This window comes from Lampetra fluviatilis, chromosome 4, assembly GCF_964198595.1.
Source record: "Lampetra fluviatilis chromosome 4, kcLamFluv1.1, whole genome shotgun sequence".
NCBI lineage: Eukaryota > Metazoa > Chordata > Hyperoartia > Petromyzontiformes > Petromyzontidae > Lampetra > Lampetra fluviatilis.
This window is the reverse complement of record NC_136278.1, coordinates 9,632,087-9,647,304: the sequence shown is the minus strand read 5'-3', so window position 1 is coordinate 9,647,304 and position 15,218 is coordinate 9,632,087. Positions and strand designations below refer to the sequence as shown.

Here is a 15,218-nt window from a genome sequence, read left to right as displayed (position 1 = left end):
ACACATACACTCACTCTCAGATTCACACACACACTCACTCTCAGACTCACACACACTCTCAGACTCACACACACACTCTCACACACTCTCAGACTCACACACACACACTCTCACACTCTCAGACTCACACACACACACTCACTCTCACAGTCTCAGACTCACACACACTCACTCTCACAGTCTCAGACTCACACACACTCACACTCTCACACACACACACTCACCCTCACACTCTCAGACTCACACACACATACACTCACTCTCACACTCTCAGACTCACACACACACACTCTCACACTCTTAGACTCACACACACACACTCTCACACTCTCAGACTCACACACACACACCCTCACACCCCCAGACTCACACACTCACTCTCACATTCTCAGACTCACACACACACTCACCCTCACATACACTCAATCTCACAGACTCACACACACACTCACCCTCACACTCTCAGACTCACACACACTCTCACACTCTCAGACTCACACACACTCACTCTCAGACTCACACACACTTTCAGACTCACACACACACACTCTCAGACTCACACACTCACACTCTCAGACTCACACACACACTCAGCGCGGCGTTCAGGGGGGGGCAGTTGGATGAGTGGGCATGTTTACCCCTCCCCTCCACCCTCTCCGACATCGTCAACCAATCGCGGCGTTGCTCGGTGTTCGGTGGGGAGGGGATTGCATGAGTGGGCGTTTCCACCCCACCTCTACCAATGGCTGCCCCGCTCGGCGTTTGGGGGGGGTGGGAAGTTGGATGATTGGGCGTGTTTACCTTCCCCCCACCCTCCCCGACATCCTCAACCCCCTTAACTATCGGCCCCTCCCCCTGGCTTAGGCACCTCCCTTTACCCCCCTCCCTCAGGCCCCTCTGCTGACCCCCCTCCCTTAGGCCCCTCCCCTGACCACCCCCCCATATCCTTAGGGCTTAGGCCCCTCCCCTGACCCCCCTTCCTTTAGGCCCCTCCCCTCTCCGTATCCCGCAGTAGGTCTCCACCAATCAAAGAGCTGTTTATATTATATATATGCACGTCAGACAGTCAGACAGACTAAACATCCCTGGTGGGCAGTGTGGAACATTGTTCCTACCTGTATAACAGCTGACATAGGCAGGTAGGATGGAAACATCACAGTCAGTTAAGACTTTACCTGGTTAATAACGTCCTTCCAATGATTGCTCAGTTTGTACCCATCTTCTCGGTTGAAGTTGTGTCTGTGTTTATATATCTGGTTGGCTTCATCCTCCCCTATTTCAGGAAATTACCACACCACTAGCGTCATGGTCAGATGTCCCATTATGCCTCCGCAACAGATCACATCTGATCAAGATGATAATCCTATATTAAACTACTATATTACTGATAAATGGTCCCTTCTCGGATCCAAAGGTCCATTTTTTAAAGGTGCTTCACTCACAAATATCGTCCTTCATATGCAATCAAAAGCTTGCACGGATCGACTATCACAATTTTACTCTTTCAGTTAAAGGAGGATTGGCTCTTCTGGATTGGTAAGCGGTGGGAGGAGGAGTCTGTGAGCCCGTGGTCCCTCGCGGGGTATTCCCTTTCCTCGGCTAAAGATAGACCCACGGGGCATTAACCCGGTGTGGACGGCCTCTTCAATGCTGGGTATATGCAGCGATAGACACACCCCCCTCCCTGTTCCTCTTCATAGAAGACGTCCATTTTGGGGCAACCCTTCGTTGAAAGTGGGGGGCAAATAGATAATGAGGTGGTGGGTAAGCTGGAGAGAAACAGGACTGGAAGTCGTCGGGGACCTCTTAGCCAAGGAGGGCTACTTGTTGCCCTTCGACCACCTTCATGCAAGGTACAATATCCCCTGGTCACATTTCTATACATACATGTAGCTCAGGAATGCCATCACTAAAGCGCCTGGTAAGAACCTGGACTGTTCAATTCACCCTATATTAGACTGGCTAGAGATCTCGAAATTAAAATATAGATAAGCAGAGGCATATCACTTGGTAGATTGTGAGAAATTTCATACCAAATCCACCACTATGACGCTTTGGAACAGGCTCCTGAACCGAGGCATGCCCCAACATGAATGGACTCTAATATGGCAGGCTACCCAGTTTGGCCCAAGAACACTGCCTCTGAAGTTCATCCAATTTTAATTCATGCATGATACCTCCACGCCTTCTGGTCATGCCCAGATATTTTGAAATTTTACTCGACTATTACGGACTTTTTCTGATAGCATCTGCAACAACGGACTCCAATGTAAACAACGCTGTGGGGTCTGAAACCCGGAGGCAGTATCGAGCGACCAGTATGCTCTTCTGAAAACCTTCAACATCACGACTTGAAAGGCCAACCTAGAAAAATGGACGAACCATGAACCCCTTCATGGAAACAGTGGCATAATACCCTTCTCGCCCTCGTGGGAACGGGACATTCAAGCCACGAACTTAAAGGTATGGGAACGTGAGTTCGAGGCCAGATGGTCCTCATTCCTGTGGAGCCTGGTGTAAAGTGCATATGCTGTGGGATCGGGGTGAGGGGACAGGAGCAAGAAGTGCCTCCCTTCCCCCGGGAGATGGACAGAAGTCAATCACCGCTCTGAGTGGCTATGATAGGTTAAGTTCACCAATGCACGTGTAAGTTATTCCTTCCTAAGTGCTCATTCCTTCCGTTTTACTTCCCCCCTTCCCATCTGCATTTCCCCTCCCCCTCTTCCCCCCAGCTCCCTCTGCTTTCTTTTTTAAGTTATTTTCCCTCACCTTCCCCTCATATAAAAATATATGCACCTCACTCGGTGGGGCAGCGAGCCTACTCTCCCCCTTGCTTTTAACACAGGTGCATAGTCTTCGGGACTGAGTTTCTGTAACCCCCTTGCGTCGCGGTTTGTGCTCTGTATTGGGCTCCTATTGAAATATAACAATAAATTAGCGCAAGGACGACTTATTCAAAACATATTTCAAAATATATATATTCACATCATGTGCATACATAATTCACTATTTTATATTTACGTTATATTATATTATTTATGATGAAAATAATGACACTACATTATAGACAAATGATAATGATGATGATTACGGTGATAAACTATTTGAAAGCGAAGATGATTATGTTGTTGATAATGATGAGTTGAATTTGATGGTGATTAATCCCAACTCTGATGCAGGCTAGACATTCAGAGACTACGCCAAAAAGTGGACTTTATTCGTTGATCATTCTGTAATTACATACAGCGTGGCTTAACGGCTATAACATGGTGTGTTTTGTTTGTAAGCATCAGGACTGGGGAAACAAAAGCTGTGGTGCTGGTCAAACCACTGATTGGTGTGTTTCATGTTCTCATGTACAATACTTGTACCAATTGTATAGCATATGCTATATAGGGGTTCTTTATGTTTATCAGCATGAAAACACAATTTTCAGAAGGAACAAAAATCTTAATTTTAAGATCCAGAAATCATCCCTAGCTTGGACTTACCACAATGCCACTCTTCAACCACTGAACTTATAACGTCGCACACCCAACTCTGCCCATGTCTGCCTTTGGAGCATTCCACTGCTTAGACTGATTTGGGGTAGAATATGGTCTCCTGGTAGTGGAAACAGCAGCTCTCGGAGTAGCGGATGGCAGAATTGGACCGATATAAGCCACCAACCTGCCACAATGGGCTGCAGTAGTTGGCGGAAACATCTCATGAACCATGGCTAATATCTACGAGGGCAGCTGTTGCAGCTTAAATGAGGGAGCCTTATCTATAGATGTTTGTTAAATGTATCATATTTAAACAATGGGCACAAAAGTGTTTTTAAAGTTCGTCAAAATCGTACGTGCTTTAGGGCTGCTGTTTAATTCAACTGCTTCTACCATAGCCTTCTACCATAGACAGTTAATTGGTACAGAAAGGCCTTCCCAATTGGGGTTTTCCCCCCATACAATGTGGATAGCCGTGTTTAAATGTGGGCAATATATTTCATAACGTGTTTGAAAAAAAAATAGTAAAGACTATTATTGACATACTGTACATAAAAGGCGAAGGTACAGCCCTGCGATTGCTTTGCTCACACCACTGACAGTCAAACAGCTTCCACGAGAGTGACTCTATAGGGGGGGGGGTATTTGGTCTACTCTGACCAGACATTACAGAAGAGGTGGGTGTACCCACACATTACGTCAGGCTACATAAAATCACATTGCATTTGTGACCTGGTAAGAAAGTAAATAATACGGTGTTTAATTATATTTCAAATGCCTTATAATAAGTGGAAATATTTTTTGGTAATCTCCAATAAAATGCATTACAAAGGGAATGCTTACACTGACAAAAACATCATCAGAAAGGCAGGTTTGGAGATGTTCCACCAGTGACCTTACTTAAATAGGACTTTTTGTCATGGTGTAGTGCCAATTTAATTTAACTCACGAGTTTTGCAAAGCAGCCATATAAATTGTCATTAGGTCCATAGCAAATTTGGTTAAAACGCATTTTTGCTTCCCGCTTATAGTTTTCACCATATCAGACATCCTGATTAAGTCATATTTTTTTTGTTGAATATGAATGAGCGTGTTTCCATGGATTTTACACTGTCAACTTTTCTTTGGCAGAAATAACAGCTATTGCAAATGGGTGCAATGTCACTGGATCATTAAGCCACATGACAAAACAAACCATCACAGCTTTGCAGATTGTAAATGTATTAAATATGCTATTTGGATAAATGCTGACTGGTGTCAAGACTTAATATATTGTTTTGGAATTTTCGGCGGGGCAAAATTTGTCGGTAAATGTATTCATCAAGAAAAAAAAACTCTCAGTTGTTTTCAAATTTCTGAGATCTCAACACCAATATTATGATGTAATCATGACATTTCTGCCATTTGCAGAGAGCGAAACAGAATTGAAAACCCCTATTAAATGTTAGCGTCCGTTGCCTGGATAATGAATGTGTCCACCGCCCTTTGATGTACATGTGTAAGGACAGTACGGGGTGATGTAGGGACAGTACGGCTTGCCGTGGCCATGGTTACTAGTTAACGTAACGGAACAGACAGGGTCACGTTAGGGTAATGTGGGACCTAAGTGGTTGCTAATAATGATTGATGCGACAAGCTTTGACAGGGTTGCGTGAGGGGAAGCAAGGGACCTAACGGTCGTAAATTGTAATTAGGGCACAGACAGACAGGGCCAGGTGCTGTGAAAGAGGGTTCGGGAATAGGGTCGTGGCCGGGTTGTGAGGGGGATGAAAGCCGGCGTGAACTGGGGCTCTGGGTTGCTGTTGTGGGGGAATTGCCGTCGCCATCGTCACCTTAGAACGAGTCGTCTTCATCATTCTGGAGTGCGCACCTTGTATTCTTGGAAGGCTAGAGTTATGTTGTCTCAGAATAGAGTTATTTAAGTTACCCAAGTGTATATAGTCACTCGTGGTTACTTGTTAAGTTATCAGTGAGTCGACGGACTTTATTAATAATAAATATACATATAACTGAAAAAGACAGTGTCTCTGAGAGCTACATTACACATGCACTCGAAAACGACATTTGCGAGGCTGGGGGTTATGCGCATTATCGTCACATGGGAATGCGAGGGTGTGTGCAGCACTGTCAATAGGCTTCCAAAGAGCTTGGATACAGAGCACACTCCGATCGCTTGAATACGCTTTACAGGTACCGTGTGCATACAGAGTGTAAAGTTCATGAATGTTGGGCATTGCAAGCTATGCTTTGCAGGCCCTGACAGGACAATTCCTCCGTGCATGTTTTTCACACAAAGCGTGGAGCACATTAGCAAGCTCAACAAGCAAGAGAAAACAATCCTACATACGCACATTGATGTCTGATAAGACTTTTACATCTGATCACAAAAGCTCAACACGTTAGTCAATAACACTGCCCTAAAGAGGAAACATTAAATAACAGGTGACATCTTGAGCAATAGCCCATCTTAGTAGCAGAGTAGGCCCATGTCTAATTGTGATTGCAATGGCCTAATATATAAAAGTATATATAATAAATAATTATATATATTTTTATATATTCGTTCGTTTCGTTCATTTCTCAGTCCCCTTTGCCTGGTGAGGGTCGCGGCAGCAGTATGTTGAGCAGTGGCGGTCCAGATCTCCTTTTCCCTGGTAACAGACTCCAATAGTGTGTTTGTCACTAGTACAGCACACAGGTATGTGCTGTACTAGTGACGAATTGGAATATTCTGTTTACGTGACAACCCTTACTAGTTGGCTGTGTCGGGTGGTGGCAGGTTTAACGACACATTTATATATTTACGCGATCTAACCCAAAAAAACCTTATGGATGATATTGGCCGCGAAAGCCTACGTGTTAAACATTACTATATATTACTACACTACACTCTACACGACACTACTATGCACTAAGCTATACACTACTATACACTACGCTATACACGACTATACACTACACTGCTATATACTCCACTATACACGACTATACACTGCACTACTGTACACTACTACACTATACACGACTATATACTACTATACACAGACTGGAGCTCTTCCTGAGGAATTTACAGGTATTCCCAGGCTAGCTGAGCGACATAGTCCCAACAGCATGTCCTGGGCCGGCCCCGAGGTCTTCGCCAATATGATATGTATTCAAATAATGTATTTTCTCCTTTACAGCAGTGTTATTGATGAATGTGTTTCATTTTTGTCATATGTGCTTATGCCGCACTGTCAGCAAGTACATCATCACTTTCTTTGGTTTACATCTGATGAGATGTCATTCTCGTTAGATCTCAGAAAACTCTCATTGTGGCCTGGGGAATAGCAATGTTATTACACAGCTACTGCACAAGGGTTTTGCTTGCCAAGGGACTTTTAGAATCTTAATAGGGCATATCACTTCTATCTAGCACCTTTAACGCAAAGTAAACTGAGAACACCTTTACCTTCCCCAAGAGTCTCTGCCAGAACAAACAACATATATTACAAACATGTCCACAGTGTATAACATCGCAATAATCAATACTCATCAGCCATGTGGAAATACATTCTGCCTCTAGAAATATTTGTCATTCTTCAGCAAACTATACATAAGTCATTGGTTTACAGGAACATTGGTGAGTGTCCAGAGCTGGTGATGTATGTTCTACCTGCATTCCTCAGGGTACATTAATGTTGTAGCACGGCATTTACTCCCGAGTCAATAAGCTGTTCTCTTTACTTTTTTTATGCACTTAAGTATCAAACTCTTGTTCAGCACATTAACTATTAAACCACTCAAATAAAATCAATAAAAACACTTTTTTTTGTAATTGTTCTAATTAATGAACAACATCCCCGGCACTTTCAATCGGATTTAGTATAATACGTGACAAGCAAGCATGCCATCTCTTCAAACTGATTCTGTATTTAATTATTTGTCGATGGGCACAGACATCAAAATCATATTTTTTTAGAAGTCAGTACAGCAAGTAGTTTTTGAATGGTCTATGCACAGAGTTGATTGTTCACCCTTTTCGATCTTCATTTCCTCCATATACTCCAGCTTCCTCGCACGAGAGCGTATATACTCCAACAAGGAATAGAAAGTGAGCTTTCCAACATGCGTGTACCCTCTAAAGTATCCACCACACCTCCGATTAGTACAGTTGGGCTACGTACGGTGCGAAAGAAGCTGAACATACTTACATACATTTTTTGAGAGAACATACACAGGTTAAAGACGTGATTCTATCCGATAAGAAAAGTAAGTGGAAGCATAATTCTCGGACTTTTCCCAAGATTGCCCCAGATGACCTTCAGCAACTGCCCAGTCACACTTCACTACAAACCTTCAACATCACGAGCCAAGAAGGTAACGTTGACCAACTGAAGAGAGCATGAACGCCCCTCGTGGAGGCAGTGGCATAACACCTTCACTGCCCAAGCGGGTATCGAGCACTTAAGCCGCAAAACTTGCATACAGAGAACGGGAGTTCGAAGCAAGACGGCCCCCACTGTTTTACGGAGCCTAATGTGAGGTGCGCAGGTGGGGGTAATTGGCGGGAGCACATTCATGTTCTGCGGAAGGTTAGTTCACAAGCTCATACATCGCGTGTAAATTATTGTATTTGTGGTGGTTGATCGTGTGCTTTTCACGTGCTTTTTCCTCTTGCCCCCCCCCCTCTTCCCTACCCCCCTTTGACGTTAGGTTACCTTTTCCATTACTTTTTTCCCTCCCCCATGTAAACTTTCGCTCCTCCGCTCGTGGCTCCCAACCCAAATGGGGTAGTCAGCCAAAATGCTCTCCCCCTTCACTAAGCTCTGTCGCGGTCGATCTCGGGGGCTTTTTTTCGCGTAATTTCTGCCCCCCACCACCCCCGCTTCTGTACCAGGCTTGCGTTGCAATGAAATAAAAACAAAAAATGAAGACAAGCGAGGCTTAGGCAGGACACGTCGCTGAAATGACGATGGCCGATGGTCAAGAACAATGATGGAGTGGCAGCCAAGGAAGGGTATGCTGCCTGAGAGGGTATCCATGGAGGTCACCGAGTGAGGAAATCAGCTCATGTTGGATGCGATGCTACATTGCAGGAGCATGAAAGGTGGTGGCGGTTATGGCAGGCCTACATCCAATTGCCAATTGTCGATTATTATGAATTACGGCAGCGATCGAGCTGGATTTAGATGATGTAACGTTATGGGAAAAGGGATATGTCAAACATTCCTTATCAGGATCTTCCTGGAAATTAATTTTGAGACTTGGTGCAGTGTTTTTGGGTAAACTAATTTTTTTTTCCTTACGTTTATATGACTATTAATGATTTCTCATAATGTGGTATACAAACATATATTTTGTGTAAACAAACTTGTATAAAAACTGACCCAACATTTCTAAAGCTAATGTTATTCTTGTGTTCGCTCATGCGAACACAGGGAGCAGGTGTGTGCACATATTAAAACTCACGTGGAGAAATATGTCCTTGACTTAATTACTGATATCTTTTATAGCTATCACAGCAATGGGGATGAAAAATCTATTAATTTTTTTAAATGGCTATTTACTTTATTGTTTATCAGTCCACTGTTTCATTATGTGATAACATATTTTTGTTGATGGACCTGGAATGGTGGATGGGCAAGTAAAAACTATCCTCGATTAATTCCATCTCATAATTGTACGTCCTATAATCAGTTTGTATAAGGCATGAGAGAAAACAATACTTCAAACTACATACTTTTTTTAGTGCAATGCTTAATGTGGTGTGCTCTGCAACGATGTGGAGGGAAAACTGTTACGTGCAAAAGTGGCATCGTGGTGAAAGTCTCCGAATGTTATAGTGGCCAGTTCTTCAGGGGACTTTCTGTGTCAGCAAGCACAGAGAACATAACGCATAGCTTCACACCAGCCACCAGTTCCTTTATCGTGCTGACAATGCAGAAAAAAGCATGTGCCACATTTTAATACTGGATACATTTAGAAATACACTCTCAATGGGTTCAGTATGATCAAATAAAAAATATATAACTAGACTTGTGAAAATGTAGGCAACCACAGATGTCTGGACCGACATTTCCAGTTTTCTTGGCCTCGAATAACGAATACAAATGTAGACATGTAAAATGCACAAAGTTCACTTGAATGGAAGCAAGGTTTCAGATAAAATCGGGCCAGTTTGTAGGTGGGTGAGTCAATGGGATATTGTCTAAATGCATCTCATATATCATTGTTGTCGTCTATGTTAACATTTCTGAATGCATCTCTCTCCTATCCCAATGAAATACATTATCTCCAACACAAGAAATGTAACTCTGCGTACATATTTTACTGCGTATAATATTGGCAGTGAAAATGTATAAATGTTACATTTATACAGTATCTATCGGGACACGTGTTATATGGCTGTGGCCTGCAGCTTTGAGCTCTCGATGCAAAATATGTGGACACCTGATTTAGAGATCAGCGAAGTGACAGGAATCAGAGTTTGCAGATTCTGAATTCAATTGAATTTGTGATGTTTACAGGGTCAGTTCAGGTGCCTAGGTCTTGGTAAACTATTGCAAGGTAATTGACACTGCGAGCTTATCGGATACTCATGAGGTCGGGCATACTCATGAGGCTCGTGGTTCAAGTCCAGCAGCCATCCTGGTTGATATAATGGGTGTATCAGCCACATATATATAAATCGGCCATCAGCTTCACAGCGAACGTTTAAATACCGTGACTTCATTTAAAGAAGAGGAGGGCCATATGTGCTGGTGTCACGGTCCAAATATGCCAAATTTTCAAATTACGCACAGATGACCTGATTTGCCTAATTGCATAAAACCACATAGCCTACATCACCCCATACTGGAAGACTATACCCATCTGAAATGTAGCATCTCTGCAATACTCTTGCAATGCTATAATGGCGCAAATACCAATACATATATTCATAACACCTTTAAAGTCACGGGGATACATGAGCATAGGTATAACCTGAGAACAGCCATGGTCCAGCACAATTATAAAATGACTTTAGCAGAATGAAGCAGACAATTTAATTATTCTAGCCTCTCATCACTGCCACCATCGATGGCACATTATATATTTGCGAGACCTTGATAAAAAGTATTCTTTGTGTGGCAGGTAAGCAGCAGATCATTCGAGCTGGTATGTGGAAGGACATTCTTGAGCTCGTTTAATTCGGTATTTATTGATGTGGTCTTGAGGCAGAGGTTTCCAAGGCACTGATATAATCTCAAGAATGAAGGCATATTCAACACATTTGAGCAAATATCTTTAGTGCCACCTGTAATAAAAAAAAAGTGAAGGTAAATAGGAAAACATAATGTATTAAATGCACTTACATCATGCGACCTCCTTTGCCAGTATCAAAATATGATAATAGGTTTTTCCCCTTTTTTCTGGCAACCAAACAGGTGTTAAGATGTTGAAATACCAAACTGAAACCTTTTACAAGGAATCATGTCTGCATTAACGTGATTCCTTGTAAAAGGTTTCAGTTTGGTGTTTTAACATCTTAACACCTGTTTTGTTGCCAGAAAAAAAGGGGAAATCTCGATTATCATTAAATGGATTGTTACATCTGGGGGAAACCGTTTAGAACAACATCCATCGGAATGATTATCATCAAGAAATCTGGCATTTTAGGATTTAGATCCGAAGATTATGTTAAAATATAGCATTGTTTGGTGCCACAGCTTCAAATAACTTGACAAGCAAGTTGGCCAACCGACATTGAATATATACGTAATCCTAGCCGTCCAAAAATATTATTACAATTTTACATTTTTAGTGCCACTTGGATATTTGAAAAGAATGTGTCAGTGTGTGTCTACGTGCAAATCTACTTAAAAAGGAATCGACTCCCTTAAAACGTGAGTTTTTAGTTCCATTGAAACATTCCTCTACAACAATAGAATTACTGCTCATGATTGCATTTAACCTCAATGATAGTCCAAGTATGAATTATGGACTCCGAGATAATCTAAACATATAACCGGTTACTGGTAGCACATGCCTCTAATCTGGCACTGTGGAGGCAGCGAGGGTTGGTGGATCCCACACAAATTTTGCGACATCTCTTCCCGTAGGCATCAAGGTGCCACCTCCAGATTCGCCAGGAGTAGATGGTATAGCAAAATGCGGACCATTGTCATCTGACCCGTCTCAGAATTAGAATAAGAATCTTCACGTAAACTGGAGGAATCTGATGAGCTATGAAGCCCGTTTTCACAGATGTCCAGTAGGCGAGGGTCAGAACGTTACAACAACAAGAAATACAAAAACATTATAGGAGTGCAAAGTATAGGATAGGGAAGCAAGTCACCACAAATAAACAGTTACAGATAAATGAAGTATATAAGTACAAATTTGCAAAAGTATATTTCAAAATTCTTCCATATGAGTGTTGCCCCCTTGCACATATAGATTTTCTGTAGGTGCTCCGGTTTTCTCCGATGTATATAAATACTAAATAATTGAATTAAAACATCTTAACATATACAGTGAGGGAAAAAAGTATTTGCTCTCCTGCTGATGTTGTACGTTTGCCCACTGACAAAGAAATGACCAGTCTATAATTTTAATGGTAGGTTTATTTGAACAGTGAGAGACAGAATAACAACAACAAAATCCAGAAAAACGCATGTCAAAAATGTTATAAATTGGCTCCCAGGTGTCTTTTATACAGGTAACGAGCTGAGATTAGGAGCACCCTCTTAAAGGGAGTGCTCCTAATCTCAGCTTGTTACCTGTATAAAAGACACCTGTTCACAGAAGCAATCAATCAATCAGATTCCAAACTCTCCACCATGGCCAAGACCAAAGAGCTCTCCAAGGATGTCAGGGACAAGATTGTAGACCTACACAAGGCTGGAATGGGCTACAAGACCATCGCCAAGCAGCTTGGTGAGAAGGTGACAACAGTTGGTGCGATTATTCGCAAATGGAAGAAACACAAAAGAACTGTCAATCTCCCTCGGCCTGGGGCTCCATGCAAGATCTCACCTCGTGGAGTTGCAATGATCATGAGAACGGTGAAGAATCAGCCCAGAACTACACGGGAGGATCTTGTCAATGATCTCAAGGCAGCTGGGACCATTGTCACCAAGAAAACAGTTGGTAACACACTACGTCATGAAGGACTGAAATCCTGCAGCGCCCGCAAGGTCCCCCTGCTCAAGAAAGCACATATACATGCCCGTCTGAAGTTTGCCAATGAACATATGAATGATTCAGAGGACAACTGGGTGAAAGTGTTGTGGTAGGATGAGACCAAAATGGAGCTCTTTGGCATCCACTCAACTCGTCGTATTTGGACGAGGAGAAATGCTGCCTATGACCCCAAGAACACCATCCCCACCGTCAAACATGGAGGTGGAAACATTATGCTTTGGGGGTGTTTTTCTGCTAAGGGGACAGGACAACTTCACCACATCAAAGGGACGATGGACGGGGCCATGTACCGTCAAATCTTGGGTGAGAACCTCCTTCCCTCAGCCAGGGCATTGAAAATGGGTCGTGGATGGGTATTCCAACATGACAATGACCCAAAACACACGGCCAAGGCAACAAAGGAGTGGCTCAAGAAGAAGCACATTAAGGTCCTGGAGTGGCCTAGCCAGTCTCCAGACCTTAATCCCATAGAAAATCTGTGGAGGGAGCTGAAGGTTCGAGTTTCCAAACGTCAGCCTCGAAACCTTAATGACTTGGAGAAGATCTGCAAAGAGGAGTGGGACAAAATCCCTCCTGAGATGTGTGCAAAGCTGGTGGTCAAAGAAACGTCTGACCTCTGTGATTGCCAACAAGGGTTTTGCCACCAAGTACTAAGTCATGTTTTGCAGAGGGGTCAAATACTTATTTCCCTCATTATAATGCAAATCAATGTATAACATTTTGACATGCGTTTTTCTGGATTTTTGTTGTTATTCGGTCTCTCACTGTTGAAATACACCTACCATTAAAATTATAGACTGATCATTTCTTTGTCAGTGGGAAACGTACAAAATCAGTAGGGGATCAAATACTTTTTTCCCTCACTGTAGATGACTGCAGAACTTGTGAAATCGTTGGTGCTGGCTGACCGCCTGGCTGCCTTCCAGCTTGTTCGTGATTCCTCAGTGATTGTGAGGTGCAAATTTAGATATATAAAACATTGTTACAATAAAAAATACGTCGGTATCTCCACTGACAAATTGGTACATTGTGTCAAATAATGAATATCACGCGTGTCTCTGACCATGTTCGGCAGCAGAGCATTTCATTATCACTGTTCAGCAAGTAAAAAGCCAAGGCTGGAGGTCAGTTTTCAGCTTGCATATTCACATGCTTGATAGTTAGGCACATCAGGACTGTGCTTTAATAAATGAGCATTACCCAAATTTCCAAAGCCTGATAATCGTCAAGCGGCGATGTTAGCACCAATAGTGAAATGTTTTCATTTCAGAAATAACTTTTATCATGCATGACCATTTTCATAAGACGGGCGTATAATTGTTTTTAAAGAAAAACGTATAGTTTGAAATTAGCTCCCTCTGCTTTGTAAAAACACAAAAAATTCCAAGGACCTGCACCAATAATTATGAAATGCTGGAGTAAGAGCTGGTTTAATAGATACAGTGACAAGGATGTAAGTTTCTAGAAGCTGAGAATGGCCAATATAAAGCAATAGATGTTCAAAAAAGTTAATATTGTCACATTAACGAATCACTGTTCACTTTCCAATTATAAAAACTATCACATATTTGTTGATGTGCTGCAAAGGAAACATGGATAATAACCTTCTCTGCATCACATTGAGGCAGCATAACACAAGAGTTATTGACATAACATTGAGGATGCTATGTGCCGAGTAAATAGTAACAAGTGTCGCGTGCACTAAAACTAAGCATACGTCAAAATGATGCACGCAGACTTAATAAACAAAACCTAAATTCATGTTATAAAAATGATAAATTATCCGGAGTACCTCTCACCTGGAGATTGCAACGAGCAGTCCAGTAATGATAAAGTAAGGGTGACCAGAGTGTGGGTGCCACAACGGGGTTGAAACAATGCATCATCTCAGTAGCCTCTCCACGACATATAATAATTAGAGCAAGACGAGGCACGTGCAGGCAACGGCGGCGGCGGCTCGCGCCAGCTTACCATGAGCGATTGTTGGCAGCGCTTGAGGCAGTTAAATGGGGTATCGACGTGACGTGCTCGAAGCAGGACTAGCAGACAGCCATTGATTTTTCCCAGACTTGCAACCAGCCTCGCTCGGCTGGTGGCCGGCTCCGCGGCGCGTTGAAAGCGGCAGCGCCGGCTTCGGTGTCTTCGGCTCTTACCCGACTCGAGCTTCCTCGGCCGTGGACTATCTGAAACGCCACAAGGACAGCGGCGGGTCGCTTTTTACAAGTCCCTCCGCGACGCTCGGAGTAGGCGCATTTTAATGAATCGTTTTGCGCCCAAACGAGCGCAACCTGTGTTAATGTTGGGGAGGTCGGTCTTGCTTGGGGAATCATCCGTACGGGATTGCAGCCTTCTGCATGAAAACGTTATCAGAATTTGCCATATTAGGGAGAGTCGGATTGGGCACGCAATATGCTTGCAATTAAATGCTGCCCCCTCCCCATAACGTAGTGATGCATGGCAGGCACAATGCAGCACTTTAATTTAGTGAATGCCTCTTATGCTCAAGAAATAAAGGGCTAAAAAGCATGAATTGCCCCAAAATGCAATTATTGTTATCGAACTGGT

At 43.0% G+C, this 15,218-nt stretch overlaps 1 protein-coding gene across 1 annotated transcript in view; it reads right to left on the bottom strand.

Moving 5' to 3' along the window:
- The window catches only part of LOC144931556 (adhesion G protein-coupled receptor A1-like), a 160,232-nt gene extending 145,569 nt beyond the window's left edge, over nucleotides 1-14,663 (bottom strand). The window contains exon 1 of the mRNA XM_078855526.1: nucleotides 14,625-14,663. Coding sequence (XP_078711652.1) covers nucleotides 14,625-14,627 — 3 coding nt within the window. The 5' untranslated portion in view covers nucleotides 14,628-14,663. The remainder of the gene's footprint in view (nucleotides 1-14,624) is intronic.
- Between the last annotated feature and the right edge of the window lie 555 nt (nucleotides 14,664-15,218).